Below are 25,898 nucleotides of genomic sequence, written 5' to 3'. Positions count from 1 at the left end.
TATACCTGCAACATATAAAAGCACCCATTTCCCTCAAATCCATAAAGAACTGCTATTACTAAACTTCCTGTTAATCTGAATTGAAACTGGTATCTCACTGTTTGGTTTTGCATTTTCCTAACTACTAAATAGATGTTAGATATTTACTGGATGGCCCTATATCCTCCTTTATGAAGTAGGACTATCTATATATTTAATAGGCTAATGTGCAAAGTGTTCCCTTGGAAGTTCAACAGAGTTCAATCGCTCACTATGACATGCACTGATCACCAATGGGTGGCGCAAAACAAAGGAAAGTCCCAGTTGGCAGCCGCAAGGCTCTGAATGGCCCCAAAAGCCAGCCAGCCCAGGGACCCTACCCATGCATGAATTTTTTGCACCAGCCCTCTAGTTTATCAAAATAAAAGAAAAAACTTTTACTAAATTTTCTATTGGATTATTTGCTTTTTAAAAAGTTGGTTTCTAGCCAGGACTGGTTTGGCTCAATGGATAGAATGTCGGCTTGGAGACTAAAGGGTCCCAGGTTTGATTCTGGTCAAGGGCATGTACCTTGGTTTTGGGCATATCCCCAGTAGGAGGTGTGCAAGAGGCAGCTGATTGATGACTCTCTCATCGATGTTTCTAACTCTCTATCTCTTTCCCTTCCTCTCTGTACGAAATCAATAAAATATATTAAAAAAAAAAAAAAAAGTTGGTTTCTGGCTGTTTTTTTTTTTTTTTTTTTTTTTTTATAAAGTATGAAATAGGAACATAAGATCTTTCCCCCCCCAAATGGAATCTTGTGAACACTATCCTCATTCCCTGTTTTACTTTACTCTTCAGCATGTAATCATCTTCTATTTATTTATGCTGTCTCTATTCCAACTAGAATTTAAACTTCATGATGAACACAATTTTATTTGGTTTGCTGGTGTGTCCCTGGCATCCAGGCTAGTACTTAGCCTTCGATAAACATTTTCTGAATAGATAAGAGAATAGCTCATTCTGCCCTACTGATTTAAATGCCATTTTTATCATTCATTATCATATATTAAGGCTCTAATTCTGTATACTGTCCATCTTGCTTCTCTAGCCTACTGGGTCTACTGGGTCTATCATTGCTTTATATACTAGTTTATAATATCACTTGATACTCAGGATTTTCAGTTCAATTATGTCTACCTGAGCATATCTTCTTTAAAATAAGTATTAATATACACACACTACTGTGTATATTATTTGTGTTTTTAATTTTAAAACTTTATCAGAAGAAACTACAGTTTCAAGCTTAGGTTTAGAGTTTAAGGTTTAATTTATTATTATATTTATTTCCACAAAACAAATTTAAGTGTTTTATCCATCTAGGGATTAACAAGAGAGAAAAAAAATTGAGTTCCATAAGTACTGTATAGATATACACTGCCACACAGTGAAAAAAACATGGTGTTTCATTTTCAGTGCACAGGATCCAACAGTGGAAAAGCATTTGTTTTAGTTTAAGTATCCATTGCTTTAATCATGAAAGTGACCAAGTTTTCTTCTCTTTCTCCTTCTTTTAACTCGTCATGTTTTAGCAAGTTGTCTTGGTCCTTTTCTCCTTATACCTATTAGGTTTTAAACAGCAATTCCCCCATTCCGCCAGGCCTTTTAAAACATAGTTGGATGCCCTCCCCTTTTTAAACCAGTCATATTTCTTTTAAGTTCTGTGCCTGTTTTAGTCAGCTTTTTTTCTTATAATAGAGTGAACTCCCAAGACTTCTTTTTGAGCTGTTAAGTTTTTTCTTAGAGCATTTTTGTTGCATTTATTATTATTATTTTTTAATGCACCATGACCTCTTAGATAAACAAACAGGCTGCAAATACTATCTTTCAATTTTTACATGTTGTTTTAAAACAGAGGCTTCAAATACTTATATATTCAAAGCTATTGTTGTTTTCCCCTATCAGTTAGAAGCTTGGAAAGTTCTTTTATTCGCAAGGACTTGATATTCAGTTGTACAATATTTCTAGTTGTTCTTATGGTTTAATATTTCAAATATAACTTTTTAATTTGCATTCCCTCCCCCCCCCCAGTTATTGTCATTTGTCTCAAAACTCACTTAATAACTCCTTTCCTAATGATGTGTGTTTCTTCTTTAATATAGGTAATTAAACTTATTATGTTTCCTATTTTATTTTGCTGGGATCTCAAATCAAATGTCATCTCCTTATATGATAATATCTATAATTGATATATATTTTTTTCTCCTAATTTAATCTTACTATGCCTTACTGTATTACCAAAATTTTCTAAGAAATTTTAAGTGTTATTACTCTTATTTTTAAGTGGAAGGCTTTTTTTTTTTTTTTTTTAATTAAGAGTAGAAATTGTTAAAATATAAGTTGAGGCATGTTAAAAAATTTAACTCATTTGGATAGATGATCAAAACACATTAAGAAACATGTTTCACTGCATTCTCACTTCTCTCAATTACAAATGGTATTTTCTTGCCCCAACCTAACCCAGGCCTCTTTCCCAAGACCCCATTTCTTCTACTGTATCCCTTGAAACTGCTTCATAATCATTTCCTCAAATTCCTTCTCTCTCTTTTTAACTAAAACCAAATGTCACTTGAGGAAATCATCTGCAGTCCTCTCCAGAATTTTTAATTCTCTTATATTCCTATGTCAGGATTGGCAGGTATGACCAGTTTTCTCCTTGTACCCCACTGCTACTTACGTTCCAGTATTTTGTCAATGTCTTCTAAACAAGCTGGTCTGGGGTTCATGCTACCCTCTTCCACTTGATCTTGTTATGCTTATAATCATCTATGGACCTCCTTGTTCTCCCATCGTAACCCCTATTCACATAGATAATACTTGTGGTAGAGCCTGCCAACTACCTTTTCACATCCATTCTCCTCATCTTCCTTACTAACAAGACCCCTACATTATTAGGGAGTTGTAATGTACCCAGCCAAAATAGTACATTTCCCAGGGTTCCTCAAAGCAAACTATGGCCATGTAACTAAGACTAATATCATTCAACCAGAAATTGTTGGGAGAAACTTCTGTAAAGTCACCTTAAAATAAAAAGTGATATCAGGGGAAAGATCTGACTGACCCTCTCCCTTTTCTCTTCTCTACTGCCTGGAATAAAAATGGGATGACTGAAACTCTAGGGACATCTTGGACACAAGCAACCTTGGAAATGGTAACCACGTGATGGTTTTAGATTTGAAATTGAATGTGATTCCCTAATGACTTCATGAAATTTGCATACTGGCATGGGATACTGCCAATACCAAACTTTCTTTTAAAATGAGGAAGTAGCCGAAACTGGTTTGGCTCAGTGGATAGAGCGTCGGCCTGCGGAATGAAAGGTCCCAGGTTCGATTCCGGTCAAGGGCATGTACTTTGGTTGCGGGCACATCCCCAGTAGGAGGTGTGCAAGAGGCAGCTGATGGATGTTTCTCTCGCACTGATGTTTCTAACTCTCTATCCCTCTCTCTTCCTCTCTGTAAAATATCAATAAATATATTTTAAAATGAGGAAGTAAATTGTATTTTACTCATTTTTATTTTGGGTATCCTGTGATTAGAAAGCAAATCTAATTATAATGTTTACCCAGTACCATGTTCTCAATTCTTATTGACCCTGACCTCCAATACTTGTATCTACTCTCTCTTACACGCCAGTAATTCCATTATTAATTTACCATCACAAACTTCCAAAATCAGTATATCAAGCACTCACTATAAATACAATATTCCTTTTTTCCAACATTCAACGATGCATCTTACAATAGGCTTCCAGTTCACTGGTATATCCTACTTCTTCATGATAGTCTTCTCATCTTCAATGTCCTTCTACAAACAGCTTTGATGTTACATTATATTTTTCTAGAATATTACTATCCTAACTCCTCCTACCCCTGAATCTTTTTTTACATCCCTCTGGTAAAAGCACGCTCATATATAAAGCCATTTATTTTTTCCCTGTATATTTATATGCAAACTGCAGAGACCGCTGGCATATTAGCATCATTAAAAGATCATAATTATCAAATAAGTTTAATAACTGCCTTCCCAATCTCACAAATGACTATCTCAAAGAATTCGAATCTCAATAAAAACAAACCCAAAAAGACACACAAAATTTGAGAGTATTTGTTATCTATATACAATATTGACCAACATGGTAGAACATGATTAACATTAGTCCTGTACTCATATGAAATATAGTACTGATAGTTTCGTTTTCCAGGTCTTTCTCCTTATTTTCTAACCACAGTAGTGAACACTACATGAATCCTACCATCCAGTGTAGTTAGCTACTTGGTAGACCAACTTTGGGGATAAATGTCTATTAAGCACAGGTAATGGCCCAGATTATATGAAATGAGGTTGATACCTTGGATTTAGTGGCAGTCATCTCAGAACCTAATCATTAAGCAAACATGCAGGAGATTAATTCAGCATTTTCTTGCTACCTTGTACAAGAAATTTATTCCTATGTAAAGAGCACAATTTTCAGTTTCAGATTTATTACTCTTCACTTTTACTATTGCTTACAATAAAAATGGTGGAGTCAGTCTATCTGACTATCTCCTTTGAGGCAAAAATCAAATTATTCCCACTTTGCTATCACCAAAACCATGATCAACAAATATCAGATTCTTGTCTTTTAAAAGTTAACCTCAATACAGATGGCTGATTCCTGAAATACAGTGGAATGACAATATAGTTTACTGGTTTTTCCAAATGCTCTTTTTTCTTGGTTTACGTGCATATTTAGTCTTTGTAATTACAAAAACATTATTACACAGTAACACTTTTAAATGAAGAAATGGATCATCTCAGAATCGAAAAGATTAAGGACAAAAATTGGGCTGCCTTTACATTTTTAAATATCTTATGTAGTTTACAAGTCTTAGATACAGAAAATGTATCACAAGATGCATTCTGTAAATGTAATAAAAGTGAAAGAAACTTAAAATCTACTTATGAAAATTAATAAAGATCTTTTTGCCATAGGGATGGAAAAAAGGATCACATTCATATAGAACTTTATTCAAGACAAATAGCTCATTGTAGCAGCGGCATGATGAAAAATTAATGTCTAATATGGAAATTACCTTCTAAGACACCATAAATGTGTAGCTAAAATCATGTATAAAGAAATATATTTGATACATTTCATCATGGAAATGTGTTTATTTTAATGAATAAATATTATTTGAAGATGAGTAATGAAGCATATTTGCAAGAGGATTAAATACTTTCCAACTCAATTTTAATTTCACGTGAGGCATTTGGCGACAAACATTTACTAATCCTAAAGGTATGTGTAATTCAAAGTTCCATAAAATCTAAACATTAACATTCTAACGCATCCTTGTCTATACGTGAGGAATATAGAAATATGAAATGCATGATAAAATGCACAAAAATAATACATTAAAAGCAATTATGAAGAGTGATACTTGAATAGGTTCATAATGTGGCACTCAAATAGGAGTCATTATGATATAGATTGATGTCTAAAGCATATTTTATTCCAATAGAACTGAATATATTATACTATTTATAAGTACGTACATTGTAAATATTTGCTATATAGTTAGTATTACCTTTTGTGAAGAGACTTTTGAACCCATAAAGAAAAATAAATCAACAGCCCAATGAGATCAAACAAAAAAAAAAAACAGAAATAGATGACATTAAAATACTAGGAAACAATTATAAAATATTTTAAAGGAAACCATGTATAAAGTGAGGTGATAAATAGAACACACATAAAGGAATATAAATGAAATTTCTAGAGATGAAAAATATAACATTTGAAATAAAGTTTACTGAATAAGTTTAATACTACAGAAAAAAAGATTAGTGAACTTCAGAATACAGCAATAGAAATACTCAAAAAAAAAAAAAAAAAAAAAACAGGGGGAAAGGGAATGTCTCATTGAGGTGTGGGAAAATTATCAAGTGTTCTAATAAATGTGTAACTGAATTCCCCCCAACACCCCATAAAGGGTGGGAAAATGTGGCAAAAAAAAAAAAATGCTGAAAGAAAAAAATAAATGGAGAAAATAAAATTTTTATGCACCAAAAATATCTTTAAAAAGTAAAAATGAAATAAAAAGTTTATTTAACACAATAGAACAAAATTAATTGTCAGTAAGCCTCATAAGAAATCAAGTTCCTGTCCAGCTCGTGTTGCTCAGAGGTTTACCATTGATCTGTGAACCAGGAAGTCATGGTTCAATTCCTGGTCAGGGCACATGTCAGAGTTGTGGGCTCGGTCCCTGGTGTGAGGTGCGCAGGAGGCAGTCGATCACTGGTTCTCTCTCATCATTGATGTTTCTCTCTCTCTTCCTTTCTCTCTGAAATCAATAATAAAAAAAAAAAAGGATATATATATTATATACATATATAACATAAATATATATAAATAAAGAGGTAATATGCAAATTAGCCAGGACACTGTAACAGTCATGACCGGCTCAGGAGGAGGCTGTGCATGCAGATGGGCAGGCGTGGACTGTGTGCACAGTGAGGCAAGCCATGGATGGTGCAGGCCTGGAGCAGACACACACAGGGGGGCCCACCCCAACTACTGTGGCAGAAGCAGGCCCAGAGCAGACAAATTGCGGCGCACCAGCAGTCCCACCTCTGCATGAGAGCTGCAGAGGAAACACCTTTTCTGACCGCTCATTGGCTAAGCTCTCTGTATGCCACTCGCAGTGTTCTTGGTAACTTGGGTAATAAGAATCCAAGAAGGTAATCTAGAGTTTTTCCACCTCACTCCTGGAGGAAAAAATGAAGGTTCACTGCTGGAGGGGCTAAAAAATGTCATATCCTGCCCTCACTGGTTTGGCTCAGTGGACAGAGCCTAGGCCTGTGGACTGCAGGATCTGGATTCGATTCTGATCAAGGGAATGTACCTAGATTGCAGGCTCCTCCCTGGCCAGGGCCCAGGTCAGGACTCATGCAGGAAGGAACCAAAGTGTCCCTCTCACATTGATGTTTCTTTCTGTCTTTCCCTCTCTCTTCCAAACTCTCTACAAATCAATGGAAGAAAGAAGAAAGAAAGAAAGAAAGGTCATATCCTATGAAAGAGACATCTTGAAAATGACTAAAGAAAGTCATCATTGGCTTGTAAAGAACATTTATACAAAGTCATGGAAAGCCTTGTACAACATCACCCCCTAGAGGAAACTTTTATAAACCAACTTGAAACTTCATATGTTTAGTTAATTAAACAAATTTAAAAGAAATATTTTTGGGTTTAACTTTATCTACCACAGCAAACCTGACAGAATAAAAATATGTATAATATGGTATCCATGTTTAATGGGGACTCAAAATTTTTCTGGCTTCATTAAAAAAAGAAAGAGAGAGGTATATTGAGCTCAAACCTGTCCTTCATTATTTTTGTTTGCTCTAAGACCATAGAAAAGTATCCTTTTACACATTTTAAACATCTACTTTTTATCAGATGTTTAAATAGGTACAAAAAAAGTAACTACTATACTACAATGAATGGCCAGATTATTATGATTTCTGAACACATAATAATCTGGCCATTCACACATATGTACACATACATACATATATACATATGTATATACACATACATGCATATACATATACATATATATATTATATATATTAGAGGCCTGGTGCATGAATTCGTCCATGAGTGGGGGGGCTCCGGCCAATCTGGCCATGGGGAGGAGACATGGGTAGTTGGCCTGCCTGCCTGCTGGTAGACTCCTGGTTTAGGGAACAATTTGCATAGGAGCCTTTTATTATATAGGATATACACTGAGTGGCCAGATTATGATGTGCTCAGAGATCATAATAATCTGGCCATTCAGTGTACATTAAATCTAAAATTATACTCTTTCATCTGAAAATATAGCAAATTGGTATCTATCACAATCTATTTTAAAACACAAAAAGCCTTTTTTAAATCACAAATAATACACTGTTGTATTTCATTTTAACTCATCTTTCCATTTACTAATCCTATAAAATTTTATTATAAAAAAAATATATGGCCCTGGCCAATTAAGTATCTTCCCATGAACCCAAAAGTTGCTGGTTCAATTCAGGGCACATGCCCTGGTTTTGGGTTCGATCCCCAGTAAAAGACCTGCAGGAGGCAATAGATCTATATTCAACTTTCACACTGGTCTCTCTCTCTCTCTGTCTCTCTCTCTATCTCTTCAAATATAAATAAACACAATTTTAAAAATGTATGTATATATTTATATGCTCACAATTTTAACCTGCTTATCATGCTTCTCTGAAAAGTGTATACAAGCTAAAATTTTTAATTAAAATTTCCTGTGAGATAAGGTGCTATGTGTTAAAATTTCCATTTTGGAATTTAGTTTTTATATTAAAATGTGCAATTGATCAAACATTAATTTTATATATCTTAATAATCATCTGTACCAGTGGTTGGCAAAGTCATTAATCAACAGAGCCAAATATCAACAGTACGATTGAAATTTCTTTTGAGAGCCAAATTGTTTAAGCTTAAAACTATATAGGTGGGTCCATTGTTATTAACTTAGAGTACTCTTAAGCTGGCCTTTGCTAAAAACTCAAGGTGCCAAAGAGCCTCATGTGGCTCGTGAGCCACAGTTTGCCGACCACTGATCTATACTAATAAAAAGGCAATATGCTAATTAGGCTGGACATCTTCCGATATCCTTCCGGACAAAGTACTGTGGCAGGGGCTGAGGCAGAAGTGGTTAGGAACAATCACGCTGGCAGGGGAGGGCAGTTGGGGGTGACCAGGCCAGCAGGCAGAGGCAGTTAGGGGCGATCAGGCAAGTAGACAGGCAAGTGGTTAGGAGCCAGGAGTCCCAGATTGTGAGAGGGATATCCAACTGCCAGTTTAGGTGCAATCTCACAGGCAGTTGGACATCTCCAGCTGGGGTCCCGTATTGGAGAGGGTGCAGGGTAGGCTGGTGGACCTCCCTTCTTATGCAGAAATTTTATGCACTGGGCCTCTAGTTATGTATAAAAGCTAAATTTTATTAGAAATGCATTTTATGCCCTAACCAGTGTGGTTCAGTGGATAGAGCATCAGCCTGTGGACCAAAGGGTCCTGGGTTCAATTCCAGTCAAGGGTACATACCTTGGATGCAGGCTTCTCCCCGGCCCAGGCCATGATCAGAGCTCATGCAAAAGGCAACCAATTGATGTGTTTCTCTCACATTGATGTTTCTCTCTCTACATCCCTCTCTCTTTTACTCTTCCTAAAAATCAATGAAAAAATATCCTTGGGTGGGGATTAATAAAAAACAAACAAACAAACAAAAGAAACACATCTTAGAATGAGTTAAACTGCATTATCTATGAGCCAATATGATTTGTCATAATGAACCATATTAGAGTATTGGTTCTGTTTCCACTTTCATTTTTATGAATGTAACATGCCAATAAAATTCATTCACATAAAGCAGCAGATGAGTATGAAAGTTGTGTCATAGCAAACCATTGAATTATTTAAATTCCTTCTGAGTATGGACTAAAAATCTTGTAATCACCTATCATCAAGTATTATTTTCAATAATCTCTTGGCTGACATTTCAATTAAGTCTCCCTCAAAATTTGTTTTAAAACTAGAAAAGAATTTGTCACCCTATCAGTAAAGTTATTCATTTTCTCAATTCCCAGGAAGCATATAAAAAAAGATCTTACAATTTTTTTTTTTCAGTCAGAGGCTTCTTGTTTATCCTAGACAGACACACGACTGTGAATACTGAAATACCATTTATTTCAACATCCTCTGGCAAATAAATAAGTTAGTTTATCACTTGTTTTAAATGTATTTCTGAAAAAAAGCAGAACATCCTAGAGTTGAAGATATAGTTATTTAAAGAGAATGTTTATCTTATTACATAAAAGACAAAACCTGATGCTAATGCCAAACCAATCAGCCAATGAGGTTTACTTTTTCAGAAAAATACAACTTAATTTTCCAATTTGAATAAATATGTTAACCTATGTCCCCATATGCTTGTTATCTGGATTCCCCTAGATGAGCTTATCACTTGGACGAAAAAGGCAATGGCCCCTTAAACATTTCTCTTTTGACCCTTTTCTCCCTTATCTCGGGAATGACATTCTTTAATAACGAAAAGAGAATGAGAAGGTAAGGTCATTTCATAAAAACTCTTTACCATTTTGGGAATTCAATACACAGCAATGCAAGCTAACTTTTTTGTTTGTTTGTGCCTGAACAGATATGTGTATAAGAGAACTTTCCAGTGTGGTCCTTCTATGTCTTTGTCTCCACGCCTGTTGCACAGAACCTTGGTTCCAAACTGTGCCTCCTCACCCCTCTAGATAAAATCCAAAATGATTATATAAAAGCTGCTAATCTCTAAGAACAATTCCCCCATCTTCTGAGATTCATCTTGACAAACTTCAGGTGACTCCCCCATTTCCTTTATAAAAAACACAAAAAACACTAGAGGCCCGGTGCATGAAATTCATGCGAGGGAGGGGGGTGAGGAGGAGTGTGTCCTTCAGCCCAGCCAGCACCCTCTCCAATTTGGGATCCCTTTCATAATCCAGAACTGCTGACTCTCAACTGCTCACCTGCCTGCCTTCCTAATTGCCCCTAACCACTTCTGCCTGCTAGTCTGATCACCCCCCACTCGATGACAGCCTGATTGATGCCTAACTGCTCCCCTGCCAGCCTGTTTGCCCCTAACTGCCTTCCCCTGCAAGCATGGTACCCCCCCGCCCCCAACTGTCCTTCCCTGCAGGTCCAGTCACCCCCAACTTCCCTTCTCTGCCAGCCTGGTCACCCCTAACTACCTTCCCCTACAGGTTTGATCTTCCCCAACTGCCCTCCCTTGCTGACCATCTTGTGTCCACATGGGGTCAGTCATCTTTGACCATATGGGGGCAGCCATCTTGTGTGTTGGAGTGACAGTTGTTTGCATATTATTCTTTTATTAGATAGAAGGATTAGATAGGATAGAGGCCTGGTACACAGGTGGAGGCCTGCTGGTTTGCCCTGAAGGGTGTCCCAGATCAGGATGGGAGTTCCTTTGGGGCGTGGGGCAGCCTGGGGTGAGGGGCCTGTGGTGGTTTGCAGGCTGGCCACACCCCCCGGCAACCTATGCAGAGGCCCTAGTATCTGGAGTTATTTATCTTCTATAATTGAAACTTTGTAGCCTTAAATGGAGGCCAAGGCAAGCCAGGGCAGGCAGAAAGCTTGGCTTCCTCCATTGCCAGGGAAACCCAAGCCTCCTGCTCTCTCTCTGGCCGTAGCCATCTTGGTTGTGTTAATTTGCAATCTCACTCCTAATTGGCTAGTGGGTGTGGCTGGTGGGTGTAGTGAAGATTTGGTAAATTTGCATATTACTCTTTTATTAGATAGGATGGCACTCTCTTTCCCCAAATTAGAATGCTCCTTTACATCTTCTCAAGCCAGCATTTTGAATAAACGCTTATTCTTTACTCTGACTGATTTTTTTCCACATGACACAGGGTAAGACAGGAAACTCTACCTAATACCTTAATTAATGGAGGTTTCACTAATACTAGTAATTTAAATTTTTCTTTTGTTCTGGAACCTGGAGGTTAAAAATATTCATGATTCATAATAGTATGTCTTTCTTCTTTAAACTAGATTCTTCTAGTTCATTGTTTCCCAAACTTTTGACATATGTGTACCCCTTCTATAATTTTTGTAATGCTGAGTACCTCTCGTACTCATGAGAACGTAGAATTAGGCACAGCTAAGCACGGTGCAGTGCATATCCCCACCAAACTCTTCCCGTACCCCTGGGGGTACGTGTACCACACTGTGGGTAACATTGAACTAGAAGAATGGCACTTGTGAACAGGATGTTGAAAAAAGAGAAAGCAACATACAGTATTGCTACTGTAGCCAAAGGAGTCTTATAAGGAAAGGAACAGGGAAGTTGAGAATTGGGGAAAGGATTCCTGTAGAATTATTTACACATAGAAGTTTGAAAAGTACTGTTTTAGCATGCCTAGAGCACAAGTTGTTATGTACCCACAAATACAGGAGCTACAAGAATTATCAGACAGCTAATTTGAAAACAAATATATTTAAAACATTTAACGAAATAAGAATGTTTAAAAAATATAGTACAAAAGATTAACAGAAATGGGTAGGTCAATTTGAAAAGAAACAATAAAAGAAGATCTAGAAATAAAATAAAATAAAATAAAATAGAAACACAATACCTGGGTAATGCAACAGGATACCTATATGAAGATGAGCACATACTTTAAGAAATTACACCAACTGTAGCTCAGAGAGGCAAAAGAATGCAAACTCTGAAAGCATTAAGAAGGAAATAAAGAAGGAAAGTGTAACACATATCTTATCAAAATTTCAATAAAAAAATAGAGAAAATAGCCGAAACCGGTTTGGCTCAGTGGATAGAGCGTCGGCCTGTGGACTGAAAGGTCCCAGGTTCGATTCCGGTCAAGGGCATGTACCATGGTTGTGGGCACATCCCCAGTAGGGAGTGTACAAGAGGCAGCTGATCAATGATTCTCTTTCATCGATGTTTCTAACTCTCTGTCCCTCTCTCTTCCTCTCTGTGAAAAATCAATAAAATATATTTTTTTAAAAATAGAGAAAATAGATAAAGAATAATATGCCAAAGTCCCAAACAAGGTACTACTTACACAAAAGGAAACCAAGGACTAGAAAATCAAAATACAAGTCATAGGGAAGAGGGTGGTAAATTGGCTATATTTTAAAATTAAGAACTTTTAAACATCAAAGGACTTATAGAATGAAAAATCAACCTATTAACTCAGAGAAGACATTTGCAATGCATACAACAAAGGAAATGTATCTAGGTTATTTAGACATATGGTGAAATAGAATAGTCAGAAGCAATAAATATTTCAATAGGAAATCACAAAAGATTAATTAACATATGAAAAGATGCTCAATATCATTAAGACTCAATGAATTGCAAATTTTGCTCCAATGACACACCATTTCATGTCCACCAGATTGTCAAAAATTTAAGTCTAATAACATCAAACATGGTGGGTACATTAATGTTCAGTTTATTATTCCTTAAGTTGTATACACCCACTATATATGTTCTTTAATATGCATATGCTTCACTAAAAAGTATTTTTAAGTTGGATTTAGCAATAAAAATGTTTGTTCATGACCCTGCTGAGAGCAGTTTCAGTGAAATAATAGGCATGAAAACCAGATTTCAATGGGCTGAAAAGATTCTATGGGATAAGGTTGTAAAAACAACTACAGGCAGTTATGTCAAGCTAAGCTTTAAGGATGGGCACACAGGACAACAACTTTAGGGGAATGCCATAGTAAGAATTTTATTTTTTTAAATGAAGGAAACTGGGTAAGTTTAGAAAGAAATGGCGAGAGGGAGAAGATAATGACACAGGAAATGAAGCGTCCCTGGGTAGTCACAAAGGCATACAATACAGAGCCCATGAATACTGATTAGTTTTAGACATGAACAATAGCTCCTATTCATTGTTGGAAGCGATTACCTCTTTGTCCACTTCACATAATTTCTCTCCTTACTCTAACCACTCCAGTTACAATGGCTTCCTGATCCTCCTTCCACAGCCCTCCCTCAGGACTTTTGTACATGTTATTCCCTCTATGGAGAAAAGAGAATACTGTTTGCCAGATGAACCAAAGTCTGTTTTTCATTCAAGTCTTTGTTCAGATATGAACTCACTGAAGCAGTTAGCAGACCACTATGAAAGTGAAATTTCTTCTGCACTCCCTACACCTTGCTCCTGGTACTTGCATTATCTTCCCCTGCTTTATTTTTCTCCATAAACCTTCTAAACGTCCTCATAATATACTCATCATATTATTTAATCTCCCCATCCCATTGCATGTAAACTCCATGAATGCGGGAACTGCAGCCACAGTGCCTGGTAATGCTTGACATAGGCACAAGCTCAATAAATATGAGTGATTAATGGCCATTGCTTGAGGGACTGAGTAACAATACTGTAAGAATACTGTAAGATGTGAACAAAATGAGGCAAAGCTTAGAGAGTACTCAACTTACTGACTACAGAATAGGTGACATTTGGGTAAGATTTTTAATCATTTGAAATTTGCCAAGTGGAGAAAAAAAGGTAGATGTTCCCAGGTGAAGAACACAGCAATCTAAAAGGGCCTTGCACATGTGAGAAATGAAAATGGGTACACCTGGAATACGGCAGGGTGACAGAGGATCAGATTTTAGCTAACTTTAGTAACTTTCACAACAGAGGACACCTTATGTAGAGCTTAACTCTAAAAATCCTTTTCAAAAGATTTACAGATTCCAGGTTACTTATTTGCAATACAGTTGGGTATGGGATATAAAGTAAAATTGACATAATATAGAATGACACTCTTCACTGCAAAGGAAAAATGTTTGAACAATTTTAATCCCTGCTTCCTTTGCATCGACTGTAGATTATAAGTACTGACAATCAACCAAAGTGAGAATATTGCTACCAAACATCTAAATCGCAGTTATTAAGATGAAAAATTCTCACTGGTGGGAGAGAGCAGTTTGGACACAGAAGTGGGAATGGTAAAATCAAAATGCTTGTTTTGTAGCAGATACTCTCCATTTAACCATGTGTGAGTTTTTGAGCTGGTTTGTATTTGTCATAACTAACCTACGCTTATTACTATGTTTACAGAATTAGTCTGTTTTCCTTTTGTCCACATCACTACTGTCTTTGGGACACTCACACCACCTTCAATACTCCAATTCATTACTCAGCTACTCAGGTTATATTTCAGGTTTCCCTGGTGGAGATCAGAGGCTCGTGTGTGTACACACACACACACACACACACACACACACACAAATACAAACAAGAACACCTTAGATCGGTCTGTTCCAGTGTTCATGAGACCATGTAGTCAGTTTAGGAATATTTAAGCCTAAAACAGGAGAGACGGTGGGTACCACGGTGCTTTTGGAGTGTTGCCTTTCCAGGACCTGCAAGGGGACAGAGCCAAGGTCGGGACCCCTAGGGATGGAGGAGGGGGCACCGGTTAGAAGTCAAGTCCAAAGCCAGGAGGCGGGGCCTGCCCCTAGAACCGGAGCGAGGAGTGTGGGCCCCGGGCGGGAAGGAAGGCCGCGGCGACTCGGGAGAACTCACAGTAATAGGCCACCACGGGGTCCCGCTTGTCATGCTCCTGCGCCGTCCTCAGGTGATGCTGTATGCTCTTAAACTGCGGGGGCAGCGGGGGCAGCGGGGCCAGCGCAGCCATCTCTAGGCCAAGGCTTACTACTTCCTACTCGCGCGCCGCCGGCACTTCCGCTTCCGCTGGGAGGTCACGCGCAAGAGCGCGCACGGCAAGCCCCGCCCCCTCTCCCGTTGCTAAGCAACCGCAAGCCAACTACGACTTTCCAGCAGGAACAGTCTCAGTGTGCTTGGCTCGCGATGAAGTCTGAGGGACACCAGCGCTCTCTCCTGGTAGGAAGGAGGAGAAATTTTGTCATGTTTTAACTTTTGGTGGTGGTGGCCCCATCGTCCCTTTTATGGCAGAAGGAAGGATAGAAAGGGGGAAAAAAACAAAACAAAAAACAAAATAATGTCTGTTGATTGGGAAAAAAAAGGATAAAGGCGTTAATTGCCCTTGGCATCATTCAGGAATTATCCCTTCCAAGTCCTCAGATTGTATTAATAGTGTCCATAGAAGCTTTTTTGAAAAATTTATTATTATTATTATTATTTTTTAATCTTAGAAACAGTACATTCAATTCTTGGTTAAGATGAGAGATGATGTGTTTATATTTTTTAATTAGGTTCTTCCATATTGACACATTGGTAAAGTAGCCAACAGTTTTCTGAATTGGATAGTGTACACTTTAGTGAATGAATAATCTGTAAATCATGTATTTTTGGAAAATGATGAACAATTTGTAAAGTACTTGGGATATTCATTACTTGTCAATGCACAGAGAAGGTGTCCTGGTATACTTCTTGCTCAATGCTGCTGACTCATAACAGTGTAGGCATCAGCTTTCCCTTCCACCATCAGTGACTTCAGTTCTGTTTTCTTTCCTTTCTGTCCCATATTATCATCTTTCACTTTATTTACCTCCATGAATAACCTTTCATTATTTTATCTTAGTTCATATTTTTGAGAGTTCATCTGAAAACTCTTTTCATTGAAATCACACCATTTCCAAGAAACAAAATCTCAAGCTCTAAAAATGTCCTGTGTATACCCTTCTCTAATGAATACTAAACTGACTCCAACCCCTGGAGAAGCTGCTCTATGTCCTTATATTACTCCCACTTCACTTCTTTTGTCTATTCTTCTTTGCAGAGTCCACCATTTAATTAAAGGTCTGTTTTTTGTTTTGTTTTGTTTTTTACCTAGAAAGAAACTGAGTTCTTTATTCTCTCCCAATCTCAGCAACATGCTTAATAGCACTTGAGGATGTATTTGCTATGAACTGAATGTTTGTGCCCATCACCACCAAATTCATATGTTGAAACTTAATGCCCAGTGTGATGGTATTAGGATGTGGGACCTTTGGGAGATGACGCATTTCTGTTGTTTGTAAGCTATGAAGACTGTGATCTTTTGTTATAGGAGCCCAAACAAACAAAGCCATTATGATTTCTTTTTCTTACTCTCACTATCCTGACTTTCCAGTCAGAAGTTGCTGGACTGGTAGAGAAATTAATGAAGCGAAGCAGAGTGGGTTAACCATAAGTGTCTTTCTCTGTCTTATGACTTCTCATTTATTCTCTTTGTATTACTTCTTGATTCTCAACTGTGGTTGTCCAAGGTCAGCTTAGAAGTTTTCCTAAAGATTCATATCAAGGTCCTACCACCAGGCAACCCATTGTTCTGGGTTGGATCCTAAATATCAGTATTTTGAAAAAATCTTCAAGAAATTTTAATGGGATATCTAGAGTTGAGGACAAATGCCCTAATGAATCACTAGTACACACCTGATTCTGCAAGCCTTTCCTATTCTTTTTAAGCCAGACCTTCTGCCCTGATTGCCTTGGTCAAAGAGTATACTTACTGCTATTGAGATTAAGGCCACCAAATAGAATTTGTTTCACCTCACCTCTGCCACAAAATAATAATAACTAGTAAGCTTTTATTGAAGGTCTACGTATCTTCATGTTTCTAAGAGTTTTATATCAACTCACTTAATTTTTTATCACAACCTTATGTGGAAGGTAGTATTATCATTTTCATTGCATTGCAGGTGAGAAAAATAAGGCATTGAATGTATGTAACTTGTACTAGGGCACAGCCAATCAGTATGAGTGTTCAACATTAAAATCCAGGTACTTTGGTTTCAGAGCCTGTGAATCTAGCCACTACTATTTGATTTGAATAGCTCTCTAGACCGAAAATACATTTTTGTCTTTTGTTTTTCTCCATTTCAGATTTTGTCCAAAAACTAAGTGTTGCTTTTCCTTTCTAGTGAAAGCTGCATCTTTGTGTTATTTTCCTAATCACTCCCTTCAGGAATGGAGGTTGCTCAAAGTCCCTTTCACAATTGCATACATTCTAGGAGAAGAGGAGCAAAATGTCCAATTAATTGAAATGGTTAGAATTGGATTTTACTCCATCTGCCAACACATGATCTTTTTTTCCCTAAGCACTATACTACCATCAGTAGAGGATAATTTATATGAGTAGGGAAAGTAACATAGATAAATGTTAGCCTAATAATACATTGAAATTATGCTATGAGTCAAAGTAAATATGAACAACATTAGGTTGGATTTTCTTGATATTTTACAGTAATGAATTCACTATGATATTTTACTATGAAGAAAAACGTCAACTCTTCTTTTCTGAAAAATCTAACATTACCCTTCAGGATAGAGGTACAATCTTGGCCAGTGAGGAGAGGGCAGAGATAGGGGTTCATGGCAACCACAGGAAGAATAAAAGGGAGAGATACTTGAACTGACAGGTGTTTTGATAGAAAAAAGTAAATGTTTTGTACTACTTCCCAGACACCAGTGTATGTGTGATCATATCACAGCAAAACTTTATGTTCCAATTGTGGTCACAACTCTTTTGGTGAAAAATGACAGGACTTATTGTAATCAGGGAAATATACTAGTATATCCATTGATATATCTTTGCGGTACATTGTATATGGTAGAAATTTGGGTTCCAGTACTATGAGACTCACATTCTATTAGTTATAGTTTCTTTCCTTAAAAGTTCCACAGAAAACTAAAAGAGAAAACCCTGATGACTTGGCCAGGCCTATTTACACATCCATGGCTGGGACTGGACTGGAGGTAAAAATTACAGTTTATTTTTTCAACATGCATATCTTGTTGTTGTTTTTTTTTGTTTTTTTAGCATAATTGAATTATGTTAGTGAATTTAAAACAAAAACACACAATTATATATTTTCAGAACTAATTCTAACCTTTTAGTTTTACTGTAATCAATATACTTATCCCATACCAACTCCACACTGTTTGGCTTATTGTACCTTCCAGTAAGTCTTAAAAGTATGTAGTGTGAGTCATCTACTTTTATTTTGCTTTTTCAACATTGTGTTGGCTATTCCAAGTCCTTTGTATTTTCATATAAATTTTCAAAGCATCTTGTTAATTTCTACAAAGCTGGCTGAAATTTTGACTTGAATTGTATGGGGACTAAGGATCAATTTAGAGTGACTGGCGTTATAAAAGATGAAGTCTTTCAAATCATGACCGTGGTTTACTGTTCTACTTTTTAAAAGAATCTTTAATTTCTTTTAGCATTGCTTTTTAATTTTCATTGTTCAAATCTGAAACATTTATTGTGAAATTTATCCCTATGTGTTTCATATTTTTGAATATTCCAAATGGCATTAAAAATTTTTTAATTTCATTTTTATTACTCTACAGAAATATTAACCTTTATAATTTAATTATTTATTCTAATAGCTTTTTGTACACCTCTAAAATTTACTATGTACATGTTCATTCCATAAAAATATTATTTTCCAATATGAATATCCTGTATTTTTGTTACATTTACTATCATAGTAAGTATAAATTCAAAATATATATTTATTTTGTTTTTATTTTGTCTTGACATTTAGTTTAATGTTACCCAGAAGTGGTAAAATTATACATTCTTGCCTTTTACCACAATTATAGGATAAATTGTTCATTCTTTCACTATTAACTGAGATGTTGCATATAGCATTTTTCAAATATTTTTTATTTAATTTACATGGTCACCTTTAAAAAAATTTTTTTTAATTGATTTCAGAGGAAGGGAGAGGCATAGAGAGGGAGAAACATTAATGATGAGAGAGAATCATTGATCAGCTGGCTGCCTCCTGCACACCCCACACTGGGGATTGAGCCCTGACCAGGAATCAAACTGTGGCTCCTGATTCATAGGCCAACATTCAACCACTGAGCCACGTTGGCTAGGCTATGTGGTTACCTTTTATAGTGATATCTTTGTTTTTATTTTGTTTCATAATAAATGGGTATTAAGTTAATCAAATGCTTTTATCTGTTTATATTAAGATGACTGTGGGTTTTCTTCTTTACTCCCTTAAACCACTTAAATTACATTAATTGGTTTTCAAATGTTAAAAAAAACCTTTTATGTCTGGGATAATCTCCATTTGAACTCCATGATGTAGTATCATTTTATACACACACACACACACACACACATATATATATATATATATATATATATATATATATATACACATATATACACACATACTCTCTCTCTATATATATGTATATATATATATATATATATATTATTTTAGCTGTATTACAATTGCTAATATATTTTTGCTAAGAATTTTTAAAATCAATATTAAATTATTATTCATGAAATGAAATGGCCAATATTCCCTTCTAACTCCTAAGAGATTGTGTAGTGTTATTTCTTCTTTACACATTTGATGGAATTCTCCACTGAAACTATGTGGGCCTGGCATTTTCTTTGTGGAAAGGCTTATAATTTTTTATATTTAGCTTCTTTAATATTTCAAGAATATACATATTTCCTAGTTATGGTAGAACAAAGTTTTTAGCGATTTGTGCCTTTTAAGGAATTGCTCCTTTTTATTTAAATATCAAACTTATTGACACGACATTGTTCATATGATATTCTCTTGCAATCATCTTAATGGGCCTTTTTTCATTTATGGAATGTCTAATTTTCACTTTTTCCTTTATTAGCTCAATCAGTCTAGTGAGTTTTGCCATCTTATTGATCTTTTGAAAGAACCAGCTTTTTGTTAGCTTTTTCTCTATTGCTTACAATGTTCTATTTAGTGCTGTTATTTTTATTTTTCTCCTGGTTAATTTCTGATTTGAAATCCTAACCTGCAATGTGATGGTGTTGGGAAGTGAGACCTTTGGGAGGAGATTAGGCATGAAAGTGAAGCCTTTATGAGTGGGATCTGTGTCCTTATAAAGGGGACCTGGAGAGCTCTCTTACCTTCTTCCCACCTGGTGAGGCTCCAGCGGCAAATGTGTAACCAGAAGAGAGCTCTCGCCAGAACCTGACCATGCTGCCACCCTGACTTCAGAGATTCAACCTCCAGAATGATGAGAAATAAATTTATTTTGATGATAAGCCATCCACTGGGTATTTTGCTGTAGCAACCCAAGTGTAACAAGACTATGAGTATGAGGATGGAATTGAAGATTGTGAGAATGGTGAAAGGGTAATATTTGTGAAACACCAAAGGAGAACCTGATAGAGCTCTCAGAAAGGCTTTATTTTTACTAATGGGGCAACATTAGCCCTCCGTGAGGGCTACACTGGTCCCACCTACTAAAGCTTTAAAAAATCACAAAGGATAAACTGTTTGCAAGCAACTTACTATGCCTTAGAATAAAGTTTATGTCTACTTATGGAAGACAGAAATATGTACAGCATTCAACAAAGTCAAATGCCCATTCTGGCATCCAATCAAAACTTACTAGCCTTCCAAAGGTACAGGAAAGTATTACTCAATATGAAGACATTTGTGTGTGTGCAAGGATTGGTAGACTACCCTGGGGCAGGCAATAAAATGTGCATTATCTTTAATGAATTTAAAAATAAGAAGGAAATGGAATAAACATTGTTACTATTTATTAGCACTAGGGGCTAGGGATCTAGACAAAGACAGTGAATAAATATTCCTTCCCTCTAAGTGGGCTATTTCTATCAGCCATCCCTCTAGTAATGCCTCTGAACTTCCCACTAGAATATGATCTCATAAAGGTACTAAATCTTAGTTATCGTTGTATATGAACTCTCAGTGCAGTAAATGGTAAATGATACTCAGCAGCTATTTGTTAACTGTTGGTAAGCAGGATTTTTCTCCTGTGTACTCATATGGAGAAAGACTCAAGAATTTAAAATTCCTAAATGTAGAAATTCATGACATCAAACATAGGCTGAATAATACTGAGGGAAAGATTGAAAACCTCAGTAATTGACTCACTCTACTTATTTCTCTAATAAGGCACCAGTAGAAGGCAGTCATACATAAAGATTTTAAATTACACCAAATGAAGATGATTATTGGTAAGGCAGACAGATGGAAAGAAATGCACTGAATTGATATAAAATTGTCTTTGAAATAATTTCATGGCTATTTAGAAAGTCTAATGTAATATAAATATAATTTTCCATTTCAATAATCTTGAATATAGAAGTGATAGTTATATCTATGAGCACAGAGGTTTTAATTTATTTCAACAAGAAACAAGAAAGCCTTGCACAATATTTTTCATATCATTTTTATTTATTTGGAGGCTCTATTACCATATCATTTAATGTTTAAAAATTCAAGAAAACAGTAGAGTATAATAGTAAAAATGTAATTGTCACATTTCTTCAAGTTAGTGTTCAAATATAGAATGACTCTTTTAATAATTAACTTATAACTTTTGTGCTTAAATAAGTTATACTTAACATGACTGCAAATATAATTGTTTCCTTAAGTTAAAACTGCATAGCTCAGTGAAAAGGGAGATAGTTTCAGAGTTAGTAAATCTGGATTCTAGTATGATTGTGTGAATTTGGGCCCATATATTAACCTCCTTGAGCCAAAATTTTTCACTCTGTGTAAAAGGGATAATAAAAGTTTCTCTATCCACAAAGTACTGTGATCTATGAAGATATTGTAAGTCAGAGAACTCTATAAAAGTACTATTTGTTAAATGTATCTTTATTGTTGAAAGTATTACAAATGTCTCCCCTTTGTTCCTCATTGACCCCCTCCCCAGGTCTTCACTGCACTATTGTCTGTGTCCATGGGCTATGCATATCCTATATAACAAAAGCCTAATATGCTAAGTGTCTGGCCTTCTGGTTGGCCATTCAACCAATCAAAGCATAATATGCTAATGATATGATAAGGCTGCTCAAACTCTCCCTATGACATGCACTGACCACCATGGGGAAGAAAATTGACCATCGACCTATCACTATAATGTGCACTGACCACCAGGGGGGAGACGCTCCAACTGGTAGGTGAGCTTGCTGATGGGGTCCAGCCAATCGGGACTGAGATAGATGGGCTGGACATGCCCTGGAGCCCTACCACAGTCCCTCCCTGGCTGGCCAGCCTCCCAGGTTTATCCCAGTCCTGATTATGTATTGGTGGGGTCCCTCGGCCTCGCCTGCATACTTTTGCGATTTGGAACCCCTCAGGGGATGTTGGAGAGCAGGTTTGGGCTGATCCTGCAAGCCAGGCTGAGGGACCCCGCTGGTGCACAAATTCATGCACCAGGCCTTTAGTATACTTATAAGTTTCCTCTTGATCTCTCTCCACCCCTCATGCCCTGCCCCACCTTCCCTCTGAGATTTGACAGACTGTTCCATACTTCTATGTCTCTGGATCTATTTTATTCATCAGTTTATTTTGATCATTAGATTCCACATAAGAGTGAGATCATATGATATTTGTCTTTCTCTGACTGTCTTATTTTGCTTATTATAATACTCTCCAGATCCCTCCATGCTGTCCTAAAGGGTAAGAGATCCATCTTGTTTACAGCTGCATAGTATTCCATTGTGTAAAAGTACAGAGTAAACAAGTTAACATTAGTTCTATGTATATTTTCTAATGCTTGACAAAATTAAAATAAACTGAAATATTTGTTCAGGAATTTCTGCCTTAGAAGTTAACATTATATTTATATTAAACATAAATTTTGGACACACTGAGGTATATTGAAAGAATAAATATTTATGTTTGATATTAAGGTACTCACTGAATAAAGTAAAAATAATTACAATGATTGATAAATAACTGTGGTATGATAGCAATTAAGCAACCTCTGGGTCACTGCTTACTTAGAAAGCATAGTCTTCTAAATATGATCTCAAAAACCTCAGCAACACATAATACCATGGTAATTCCAGTAAATGTGTACATTGCAATGAGAAAGATGGTCTTCTCAAAGTGATCTGGCACCATGCATTTTATCATAGTAAACTTTTCCCCCAGAGATCCAGCATCACACAGGTAGAGAGGCGTGACTTGGAAACCAAAGAGGTGAATCTGAAGCCAAAATGAAGTCACCTCAAGACTGATTCTTACTAAAACAGAGACGATATAAACCACAGTGTAGATGGGCTTTTGAAGAATGCATTCTTGACTGATGTCTTTAAATGCAGCATAAAGATGGAAAGTAGCACTAGGAACCAGGACAATCACTAGTTGTAATGCCCAAAACACCTAAAGTATGTCAGAAATATCTTTTCAAATCAATCAACACATAACCAAAATATACTTTAAAAATTCATTGATTATCAAGAGTGACTAACTTAAGAATTCCACGTTTCATAAGTCTTATAAACAATAAAAATAATATAATGAAGGTAGTAATGAAGAACATGTCTCTTTTAATTAATAAGTTAATTTGTGAAAATGTAGTCATATTATACTATCTATCATCACCTACCAATTACCTAATAAAGTTGAAATATTTTATTTTAGTAGCTATGTAATTTTCATTTTCAAATTACAGGTCTGGAGTATAATTTTAACATCGGTAGGTAATAAAATGTTGGAAGAAACTGTCAATCAACTCAAATTAATTTACCTGAAATAAACAGCTGGTTAAAAATAGTAATAATTCTAGTAAATTATACATATTAAGGTATTTTTAATTTCATTATGGCATTAATTTTCATTAAGAAGACAACAATTTTATCTGGTATAGAGTAAGACATATGGGCACACAGAAAAACTTACTTGTGGAGTGATTGGCCTGAACTGATTGTAACAAAAGAGGTTTATTTCCCTCCTGTCAGGATCACAGCTGAAGTGCAAAGCCTCATTCCCGTAGACTGAAAAGCCTAACACCCCAAGAAAGAACATCCGGATGGATCCAAAGAAAAGGGTGTGGAATTGACCAATCACAGTTGGAGGCTTCACCTATTATAATTTTAGGAGAAAAAAAATCTTTTTAAAAAAAAATATTTTTTATTGAATTTTTACAGAGAGGAAGAGAGAGGGATAGAGAGTTAGAAACATTGATGAGAGAGAATCATTGATCAGCTGCCTCTTGCACATCCCCTATTGGGGATGTGCCCGCAACCAAGGTACACGCCCTTGACCAGAATCGAACCCGGGACCTTTCGGTCCGCAGGCCCATGCTCTATCCACTGAGCCAAACCAATTTCGGCAGGAAAAAAATCTTTTGAAAACAAACATTAGAGGAGGATATTTTAAAGTTTTTTTCATTGTCACATTTTTAAAAATTTAAGATTCATAAAGTATTGAGGCAAAAAAGAACCTTAAAGATCATCAAGCTCAATGCAAATCCTGTATTATGAGATTTCACCTCTTTTCATACTGAAAATATGAAGGGCAACAGTGACATGTTACTAATCAAATGTATAGTTTTGGAAATACTTAAAAAGCTTAAAATTCAATTTATATTCCTAATATTCCTAATTCTTTTGTAATAAAATTAAGAAAATGTTAGAATGTCTAGGACCTCTTTTGGAAAAGTAAATAATAAGTTCAATAATAAACTCATGCACTATCTTAACAACCAAATAATGTTTATGTAGTTCTCATTACAGTCTATTTCCTATTTCTTTATTGAATTGCAAGAGAGTGGGCTACTTTAAAACAAACAGCTAAAAGTACTTCCTCAAATATCCTAATTATAGTTTTAAATTCAGAATATTTTTAAGTATATGGTTAACCTTTATATTACTCTCCATATATAGAGGAACTTATTATTCATCAATGCTTACAAGAATCATGTTAAAACACACAGACTGGACTCATACAGTTAAAAAAAAATGTATAATACTTACACAACCTTCATAGAAGTTTTTGATGTAATTTAGAGACATGTCTCAGAAGATGTTATCCTTCTAGGTTAATTCTTGACCCACATTGCCAGTTTTCTGCCAGAATCAAACTAATGTGTCACAACTTTTACAGCAGAAATCACTTACCACTGTGCATTTCTTTCTCCTCCTCCTCCTTTTTTTCTGTCTCTCCCCGCCCCCCCCTCCCCCCCAATCTCTGGGGCCCCAGGCAAATTTCCTATCTGTCCCAAAACAAAGAAACAAAAGCCTAGGGCAAGTGGTCAAGCTAATAATGCCTTGATTTACACTGTCAGCACAGCCAGCCTGACAGGAGTGCCAGCAAAGCAGGAAGCCAGACTGATAAAGGCCCCAAGCATTTAATACTTCTCAATTGTATTGAGAAGTTGCCCATGTGTAAATCAGTGAACTGTGGCTTATAGTTTTCTAAAAAATATATCATGACCTATTATTATCATTATTTGGCTTCCATGTACATGTGTCTAAACAAGTACAAAGAAATATTCTTGATTCCTTTTTGTTTTCTTCCATGGAATAGACCTGATTTCTGGGAAGCTATGATAGTTATTACTTTATTAACTATTACTGAT

At 36.1% G+C, this 25,898-nt stretch overlaps 2 protein-coding genes across 3 annotated transcripts in view; both read right to left on the bottom strand.

Annotated features, from left to right (window-relative positions):
* The window catches only part of VTA1 (vesicle trafficking 1), a 40,987-nt gene extending 25,667 nt beyond the window's left edge, over window positions 1-15,320 (bottom strand). Inside the window, exon 1 of one of the 2 annotated variants that reach the window (XM_036414166.2) lies at window positions 15,150-15,320. In XM_036414166.2, coding sequence (XP_036270059.1) covers window positions 15,150-15,261 — 112 coding nt within the window. In that variant the 5' untranslated portion in view covers window positions 15,262-15,320. The remainder of the gene's footprint in view (window positions 1-15,149) is intronic. The other variant, XM_036414168.2, reaches the window with a different exon arrangement.
* A 7,934-nt stretch (window positions 15,321-23,254) lies between these two features.
* GJE1 (gap junction protein epsilon 1) lies at window positions 23,255-25,384 on the bottom strand. The gene is made up of 3 exons (XM_036413524.2): window positions 25,294-25,384; window positions 24,218-24,400; window positions 23,255-23,698 (listed from the first exon to the last, which is right to left on the bottom strand). The coding sequence occupies exons 1-3, from the start codon at window positions 25,330-25,332 to the stop codon at window positions 23,303-23,305; spliced, it is 618 nt and encodes a 205-aa protein (XP_036269417.1). The 5' UTR covers window positions 25,333-25,384; the 3' UTR covers window positions 23,255-23,302.
* Window positions 25,385-25,898: the final 514 nt, after the last annotated feature.

The sequence above is a fragment of the Pipistrellus kuhlii genome, unplaced genomic scaffold (assembly GCF_014108245.1).
Source record: "Pipistrellus kuhlii isolate mPipKuh1 unplaced genomic scaffold, mPipKuh1.p scaffold_m20_p_5, whole genome shotgun sequence".
NCBI classification, from domain to species: Eukaryota; Metazoa; Chordata; class Mammalia; order Chiroptera; family Vespertilionidae; genus Pipistrellus; species Pipistrellus kuhlii.
This window is presented reverse-complemented; position numbering and strand designations above follow the sequence as displayed.

What these genes read in the sequence shown, in the direction of transcription:
- GJE1 (XM_036413524.2), bottom strand. Translation starts at nt 25,332, where the DNA reads ATGTCTCTAAATTACATCAAAAACTTCTATGAAGGTTGT. An exon ending in AAAACTTCTATGAAGGTTGT is followed by an intron (nt 24,401 to 25,293) that starts GTAAGTATTATA and finishes AAATTATAATAG; the next exon opens with GTGAAGCCTCCAACTGTGAT. An exon ending in TCAGGCCAATCACTCCACAA is followed by an intron (nt 23,699 to 24,217) that starts GTAAGTTTTTCT and finishes GACATACTTTAG; the next exon opens with GTGTTTTGGGCATTACAACT.